This window comes from Spermophilus citellus, assembly GCF_964194105.1.
Source record: "Spermophilus citellus genome assembly, chromosome: 3".
NCBI classification, from domain to species: Eukaryota; Metazoa; Chordata; class Mammalia; order Rodentia; family Sciuridae; genus Spermophilus; species Spermophilus citellus.
The window spans coordinates 1,948,348-1,956,908 of NC_138184.1; the positions used below are offsets into that span (position 1 = coordinate 1,948,348).

Here is an 8,561-nt window from a genome sequence, read left to right on the forward strand (position 1 = left end):
GAGAGGGGTGGAGAGAGGAGGGAGAGAGGGGAGAGGGAGAGGGTGAGAGGGGGAGAGAGAGGAGAGGAGGGGAGAGAGGAGGGAAGGGGGGCGTGTCACTGAGGGCTGCTGGGCACAGCGCCTTCTCCCAGCCGCACGCCCGCGGGAGCGGCTGCCCCTTCCCGCCCACCCGTTCACAAAGGTGGCCCGAGGAGGGCAGAGGTGGCCCAGGACGTGGCTGGGGACAGGCCGAACCTCAGCCCCGGCCCCTCTCCGCCCGTCCACCCCCAGGGGCCAGCCTGGGCTGCCCTCTCACCTCTGGGCCCCTCGGCCTCTGTGCCTGCTCGATCCTCCTTGGTGGCTGCTGCCAGCTGAGCCTGTGCGGCCAGCGCTCCGGACAGGGCGAGCAGCCCGGTGGCACTGCTGCCCACCAGCCCAGCCGGGCGAGGGGTGAGGGGCACAGGGGGGGCGTGGTGGGACGGCGGCTGGAGCTGCTGCTAGGGGGGACGAAGGATGGGCCAGGGCGGGCAGGGCGGGCACCCAGCAGCACCCCGGGCCCGGGGGACAGCAGGGGTAGGGCTTGAGCAGGAGGGGGGCACACTGCCTGCCCCTCCCTCCCGGGGGCAGGTGGCAGGGGCCTGGGGTCCGCGTCCCCAGGGCAACCCGGCCGGCAGCACTCACCCCGATGAGGCTGTTCAGCTCCCCCACTGTCACCTGCTTGGCCCGCTCCACGGCCTGGAGAACCTGCTGCTGGTGCTGGACACGGAGGGGACAGAGGCACCTGAGCCAGCCCTGCCCCCGCCACTCTCGTCCCCTTCTCGCTCGTCCCTCCCTCTCTTCTTAAAATGATAAAATAAACACAGAAAAGGACCTCACCTGCCCCAATCCGCATCTCCATTCCCCTCAGGGCAACTGCCCTGGAGGCTGGACCCCTGGACCCTTCTGGGGCTGGGTCCTGGACTGCAGGGTGCTGAGCAGTGTCCCTAGCCTCCACCCGCCCCAGGCCGGCAGCACCCACTGTGTCGCCATGCACGTCCCCAGTAGAGAACACTGCTAGGTCAGCTCCAGGTGCCACCCACCGGGCCCCAGGACCCACACCTCCAAGGAGCACCTGAGGAGCCCGACCCGAGCCGCCTGCGCGAGCAGCTAGGCCCCCCACTCGACCGCCTCTGTGGCCCTCTGCTCTCCTGCCTCTGGCCTCTTTAACTCAATATTCCTTTTCTTCCAGTGCTGGGGACGGAGCCCAGGGCCTCGTGCCTGCTGGGCAAGCGTGCCTTCCGGAGCTCATGCCTCCATGGAGGTTCACCCAGCACGCACGAGGCCCTGGGCTGCGTCCCCAGCACCACAGAAAAACAAGACATTAACGTAATGAACTGAGTGGCCACACCCAGCTGGAGGCCTCTCCACGGGATGCGCAGTGGGCCCCTGGCCAAACACAACTGTCCACTGTGCTCCTGAGGATGGCAGGAGGGCCAGTGAGCGAGGGCACACCGTGTGGGTGTGTCCAGGGCCGCCTCTTCTCTAAGGGGCCAGAGAGTCGACATTTTCTGGCTCTGCAGGCTCTGGGCCTCAGTTACACCTCCTCAGCTGGCCACTGCAGTGGGGAAGCTGCTGTGGACAGCGTGGACACCGACAGGTGTGGTGGGTGACAATAAAGCTTTATTCACACAAGCAGACAGAGGGCCGGGTGTGCAGGCGGGTTGCAGCCTGCCAACTCCCGGCCTGGGGGCAGAGTGCTGGGCAGACACCTGTGCCTGTCGCAGCTCCTTCCCAAAGTCCTTTCACCCAAACCTCTTCACGTTCCTTCCCCTTCTCACTCAGGGCCCGTCCCACCACTTCCTGTCCTGAGCTCCCAGAAACCTCAGGCTCAGAGGGGTTGGGGTCCTACCTGAGTTGAGCATCCCCTCTGTTTGATCCCCACGGCGACAAGGGCCCTCCCAGTGTACCCACTCTGAGGTAGAAACTCTCCTCATCACAAAAATCCTTCAGCCAGGACTAGGAAGAGCCTGTGCAAGGCCCTGGGCCCAGGGCTGGCGCCCTCACAAGCTGGCTTTGGTGTTAGTCCCAGTGAAGTGCTCGCCCCACCCTACACTCTGTGCTCCTTCCATCTTCTTAAAATCACTATGTTAAAATACACCAGGAAACCCACCAGTCACCATGCTTAAGTGCCCAGCCAGGAGCAGGCTGCGCAGCTCGCCCTGCCCCGCCCCTGCAGCCCCAGAACAGTCCGCTCTGCACATGAGGCTCCGCCCACTCCACCCCAGCCCCCCTCGGGCCCTGCTCCCCATGCCACCTCCTGGCCTCGGATCTGCCAACTCCAGGGACCTGCCGTGGGGGGGCCCTGCAGCAAGTCCCTTGGTGGGGCTCTCACTGCGCACCACGGAAGTGTCACCCCTTACTAGGCACTGACGAGGCTCCCGCCCCCCACCCACTGGGCCTGCACCCACGCTTGGTGACCACACCAACGAGCAAACAAGCACAGAGAGGCCACACAGCCAGGATTGGGACTGAGATGGCCCGAGGGGTCAGCTCCACACCTGTCACCTCCAACCTCACCCCCAGCCAACAGCTTCCTCCATTCCCGCAGCCCCTGCCCACAGTGGCCGCCTCGACCAGTGCACACAGCAGGACCCGCGGAGGTGCCCTCGCTGCCCACCGGGTGCCTCCCCGCCCCCCTCCCAGGCCCACTCACCTCCTGGGTCAGGAAGGGGATGATCTGGGCACAGATCCCGCTGAGCCGCTTCACAATCTCTGCCTGGCAGGAAATGACAAGACCGGCTTGGCCAGCTCCCGAGTGACCAGCACTCGGGGCAGGAGTCGCAGGCCAGCTGCACTGGGACACCGAGGCCGGCCAGGCAGGGCCAAGGGGACTCCGCCTGCGGGTCCTGGCTGAGGCACCCACCGACTGCAGGGGCCATCCGGCCACACGTCAGTCAGGCGCGCAGAGGTGTGGGGCTGACCACGGGAGCCCGGCTGGGCTCTAGCCTGGTGGGCCTGCACTGCCCCTGGGCACAGCCCCCGCTCTGGGTGTCATGGGCATCGTGCTGCAAGCCCCAGGCTCCGCACCCCACATGCAAAGTCAGGGCTCTGCTGCCATCAGGGTGTGGGCAGGGACCCGGCCGAGCTGAGGGCAGAGGTGGGAGGGGACGGTGGGCTTCGCCTCTGAGCTGAGGAGGGCAGGGGAGGGAGGGGGCCGTGGGCTTTGCCTCTGCCTGAGTCACAGGTGCACTGTCTCTGACGGGTGCCGTCCCACACCTGGAGGGCCAAGCCCCCAGGGCCTGGCACAACACCATTCCTTCTCCCAGTGAGGGGCCTACTGCATGCACCCGTGGATGGCACCAGGCTCCCCCACAACAGAACTGGGGTCCAGACATGCCCAGGAAGGCATGCCAGGGCGGGCACTCCAGCACCCCACACTCCCCACCAGGAAGCCCTGGCACGGCTCTGCCCTAGGCTCTGACATTCTGAGGACAGAATCTAAGCATCTGTCTGCTCAGAGCCCCAGAACCCCTACCATCCCCCTAGAAGCCACTGGTCAGTCTCCGGATCTCCTGAGTAACCCTGGGCCACTTCAGAACCTTGACACCCCCCTCAGAACCGTGGGTCACATTCAGAAGCTCAGGAAAGATCTCAGAAGCCCACAGAATTGGGGTCAATCTCGGAGCCTTGAGGACAGCCTGGAAAGGTGGGCTCAGTCCAAGTCAGGGCCTGAGAACAATCTCAGAACCTTCTGGCAATACCACTGGGATGGACTCAGGGCTTCCAGAATTCCCAGTGTCTCAGGGTCCAACTCCAAACCTCAGACTTGGGCAGGAAGGGACCTCCAAGACCATCAGCCAGGGCCTTTCCTGGGACAGAGGCCTCTCCACAGTCTCCTACCCAGAGGGCCACCCTCGGCTCCAGGGGACACCGGACTCCTCCGGAGCCTCTGCAGGATTTCATGATGAGCCTCGCTCCCTGGGTCTGCCTTGGCCCAAATTGCACCCTGGGGTCCCGTGGCTTCCGGACCCCACCCTCCCTCCTGAACACCCCAGCCCTGCCATTACCTGCTTATGCATCTCGATGTTGAGCCCGTAGGACATTTCGTAGTACTGCAAAGGAAAAGCCCACTGGGGACACCTAGGAGCCAGGGGGCACTGGGGTCTCAAGAGCACCCAGGCTAGGGGTCAGTGTGACATGGAGGCCCCAGCCCCATGGGGGCGTCAGAAGGAGAGACCGGGGGGAATCAGGGGGTCTGCCTGGAGGAGTCTCTTCGCCCTCCTAGGAGAGGAGGAGCAGGTGGGGATACCCAGAGACCCTGGCCCACAGGGCTGCGGAGGGGCAGTCCGGAGGCAGTGGACAGGAAGCCCAGATCTCAGGCGGGTAGGATGGGGCTCAGGGTCAACACCAGCCCCGGGCCCCTTCTCCCCGTCCAAGGACCAGCCCCTTACCATAACATAATGCCGCTGCATCTCGGTCTTCTCACTGGCCAGCTTCTCGCATTCCAGCTTGAGGCTGGGAGGAGAGGACAAGAGGGTCCCCGCGCCCCACAGTGGGCCAGTTTCCAAAGTGAGGAGGTGGGTCCCCCCCTCACTTCCTCCCACCCTCCCGCGACCCGGGGGTGCAGGCTCTCGCCCCTCGGCGCCCCCGCGGTGGCGACCCGCAGCCCTGGGCGCCCACCTGCCCGCCCTGGGCGCCACCTGCCCTGGACTGCGGTGCTGGCGCTCACCTGTGGTACTGCGCCTGCAGGAACTGGAACTCCTCCTTGATGCGGTCGCAGATCTCCAGGATGGAGAACTTGAAGGGCTGGCCGGGCTGCAGCGGGGTCTGGGGGACGTGCGGGGCTGAGTTCCAGGGCCCGGGGCGGCCCGGCGACCCCCTGCGCCCGGGGCCCCGCTCACCGGGTGCCTCCCCTGGGGGTACATCCTGCCCGTCCCGAGGCCCGGCGCCGCCCGAGCCGGACAATGTGGGCAGGGGGCGGCGGCGCGGGGCGCGCGGCCGGGCGGGGCGGGGCGGACGCGCTGCGGGACCCGCGGCCCCTGCCGACCCGGCGCGGGCGGCGGGCGGCGGGAAGGTCGGCGGCCGGCTCGGTGGCGGCGCGGGCGGCGGGCCCGCGCGGAGCCGCCTCCCTCCGGCGGGGCTCGGCCAGGAGCCGCGGGCAGAGCCGCCTTAAGGTGGCGCCGCTGCCCCGCGCGCCCCGCCTGGCGCCCGCGCCCCCGCGCGCGGCGACCCAGACCCCCGTCCCTGCGCCCTTGGCCCGCGGGGAAACTGAGGCTGGCGGCCAGGCCCTGGGCTCCACCCCGGAGGAGGAAACGACCGACACCCGCCGCCCCGCCCCGTGGGGAGGGCGCCGGTCTGGGGTCAGCAATGGCTTTCCCCAGGCAGTGACATTGGGCTCAGATTGAAGGGTCAGGAGGAGGGTCTGGCCAAGGGGAGGCAGGAACACCTGCCAGGGAAGGACAGGGCCAGGCTCCACTGCCCAGCAGGTCAGCCCCTGGCGGGTCTGGGCCTCCCTGCTCCTCTGGAAGGTAGGAGCTCAGACGGGAGTCTGCCTGCGGCAGAGACACCCCCTCCTGGGCCATCCAGGGAGCCCTCACTCGGCTCACCTGCCAGTGGGGAGTCCTTGCTCCCATCTTGGCTATGAGACCCTGAGCCCATCAAGTCAGTCAGCAAACACGAGAGCCTACTGTGCTGGGCCGTCCTGGTCCACAGCGCCTCCGGGGACAGGGGGCTAGGCACCTGCACTGTGTAGGGGAGCCCCCTGTTGCTGTTGGACCTCTAGGCAGGTAAGCAGCGGAAGGGCACCGGATCCCCTGCACACAGGCCTCCTCTTTCAGCAGACAGGTAGACACCGTGCCAAGTGCCCTTCCAGGCACAGGGACCCAGGGTGAAGAAGGGCAGATCCCAGCCCTGTAGGAGTAAGCTCAGAGGAGACCAGCTGCTGACCATACAGAATCCAGCCTGGGAATCCTAAAACTGTGTGTGTGTAAAAGGGAAGAATGGGGGGCGGTATGTCCCGGTGAGGGCTCATTGAAAGGCTACTATCCAAGACTGTACCCCAAGGATAAAGTCGGCCACGGAAGGGCGAGGAAGACAGGTCCTGGGTCTACAAAATGAGGGTGTGCTGGAGTGTTCGGTGGCTCCCTACTGCCATCAAAATCGGATTTTGCACGATGGCACACACCTGTCATCCCAGCCACTCAGGAGGCTGAGGCAGGAGGATGGCAAGTTTGAGACCAGCCTGAGCAACTTGGTGAGTCCTGTCTCAAAATAAGTGAAAAGGGGCTGGGATTGTGGCTCAGTGGTAGAGCACCGTGGGTTCCATCCCCAGTGCCAAGAAGTAAGAGAAATCCACAATCCAGGTCTGGGGGTGCAGCTCAGCGGGAGAGCACTGGCTGGGCAGGCATGAGGCCCGGGTTTGATCCCCAGCACCACAAAGATAAAGAAATAATCAAACCCAAACTCCACTCCCTTCCCACAGTGGGCTCAAAATAAAAAAGGGGCTAAAACCCTCAGCCCTTTCTCCCTCCATGACCCCAGCTCCTGGTCTGCTCCATACTCCAGGCACCGCCAGTCCCCGGGTCTGTGCACTTGGCTGTTCCTCAGCCTGGTCACTTTCTGCAGGCTTCTCGTGGACATTTTCAGTGCTGGGGATGCAACCCCCGCCTGCAGGCCAGGCAGGCTCTATCCCAGCTGCGCCCGGCCCTGGCCTTGCTGCTCAGAAAGGCCCCTCCTGTCCTTCCTGCAGCTTCGGGCCCCACCACCTGTTCCCTGAGCCCCGCTCCTTGCTGTCTCCCCACCCCAGGCTGTGTAGGGACTGGACACTCCTGCCCCTCAGGGGCCTGGCATGAAGCAAGCTTGAGGCAAGTCCAGAGGCGTGGACAGGCGGTGGGGAAGGAGTGACCTGTGGGCTGCAGCGCCGCCTTGCCCTGCTGCCCTGCCCCACAGGCCCCGACGCCAAGAGTGCATGCTTCCAGGCTCCTGGTTCCAAACGCTTTCCGGGACATGTCCTGCCTCCCCTGGGACACCAACAGTGCCCTCCCGGGACCCTGAGTCCAGAGGGTGTGCCCAGCCCTCTTCACCTGCCCCGTGGCCCCTTGGCTTCTCGGGGCCTCCCTCCCTCAGCCTCTGCCTAAATGCCTCTAGCTCAGGGTGCACCCCCCTTTCCTTCGGCTGTGCTGAGGGTCCCTGCTCATTCACTTTGAGGAGGCCTCACTAAGTTGCCCAGGCTGGCCTCGGAGTGCCGCCTGCCCCAGCCTCCCGAGTGGCTGAGATGACCAGTGGTCCCAGGCCAGGCTCCGGCCTTTCCCTGAGGCCCCTCTGGGTTCTGCTGGGGGCAGCCTCGCCTCCCGCCCCTCACCGGTCCCTTTCCTCTCCAGGCCCAGGGCTCTTTCCTTCCTTAGTCTGGTCACCTGGAGGTCACCTTGGCCTGTGCCTCAGGGACCCCATTTTCCCCTTGACGCTCTAGATCTGGCCCCACCCCAGATCCGTCCTGGGAGACCCTGGCCTGTGGGCCCAGCCACCGACTGGACATCTCCCCTGGGTGTCCCTAGGCTGGTTCCTGACCCTGTCAGCCCCACAGCCCACCCCCATACTCTGAGACAGAGGTCCATCTCCTGCCCTGTGACCCTCCTCCCCACCCCAGCCAGTCCTACCCCTCCCCGCTGTCTGGCTCCTCTCCAGTCCCACCAGCCACCTCCTCCCACCAGCACCTCCCTCTGGGCTGTCAATCAGCCTGGCCCCCTCACTCCCACCTCCCACAGCTCCCTATTGCTCCAGGGGACAATTCCCCAGGGCCTCTGGCCACTTAGCCCCGCCCCCCTCCACCAGTGCACACACCACCTTGGCCCAATTGCCTATCTTGTCCCCACTCAGGGCCTTTTCTGGGGCAGTTAACTCCTCCTGGAATTCCCCCTCCTTCCTCTACTGCCTAGAGATGTGCATCCTTCCTAGGCCCCTCAAACGCCTCTCCTCCAGGTAGCACCTCCCAAACCACCCCCAGCCTCCTGGCTCCCCTCCTGGTGTTGGTGTACAAGTGGACATTTATTCTGGAACCACCTCCTCACACTGCAGGACGCTGGCACCCTAGGGAGGACCCTGACCCAGGTCTTGCCAGGCAGGAGCTTCCTGGATGGGTGGAGGGAAGGGAACAGAACTGAACACCTACATGGTTCCAGGCCCACAGTCAGAGCTAGGAGGAAAGAGCCAGGACTGAAGGGACCAGAGAGGGCGCAGCTTCCTGGAGCAGGGCTTTCTGCCCACCAGCGCCTGGATCCGTCAGCGGCACACTCCACAGCCGGGTAAGTACAGGCTTGTGGACTGCCTGGGAAGCACAAGACCACACGCACCCCATCTCTTGGCGTGCATGAGCTGCCAGGAAGGAGGAGCAGTTGCTGTGAGCTGCAGCGTCCCCACCCTTGAGAGCCGCGGATGGGACGTGGGGAGGCTTGGCTGAGCCAAGCCTGTGAGATGCGTGGGGATTCGGGTGACTGCTAAGTCCCTGAAATGCACATTCGGCCAGACTAGGAAGCAAGGAAAAGACTCGCTAGGCAGGGAGTTAACAGCCTGCACAGTTTCTAGCACAATCTTCTTTCCCCAGCCAA

General features: G+C 65.2%; 1 protein-coding gene across 1 annotated transcript in view; it reads right to left on the reverse strand.

The window, feature by feature from the left end:
- The window catches only part of TLE2 (TLE family member 2, transcriptional corepressor), a 13,556-nt gene extending 8,529 nt beyond the window's left edge, over window positions 1-5,027 (reverse strand). Inside the window, exons 1-7 of the mRNA XM_081287695.1 lie at window positions 4,860-5,027; window positions 4,688-4,785; window positions 4,410-4,473; window positions 4,026-4,070; window positions 2,672-2,734; window positions 661-735; window positions 279-476 (exon numbers count right to left, since the gene is read on the reverse strand). Of these exons, the coding sequence (XP_081143821.1) occupies window positions 279-476; window positions 661-735; window positions 2,672-2,734; window positions 4,026-4,070; window positions 4,410-4,473; window positions 4,688-4,785; window positions 4,860-4,883 (567 nt within the window). The 5' untranslated portion in view covers window positions 4,884-5,027. The remainder of the gene's footprint in view (window positions 1-278; window positions 477-660; window positions 736-2,671; window positions 2,735-4,025; window positions 4,071-4,409; window positions 4,474-4,687; window positions 4,786-4,859) is intronic.
- Between the last annotated feature and the right edge of the window lie 3,534 nt (window positions 5,028-8,561).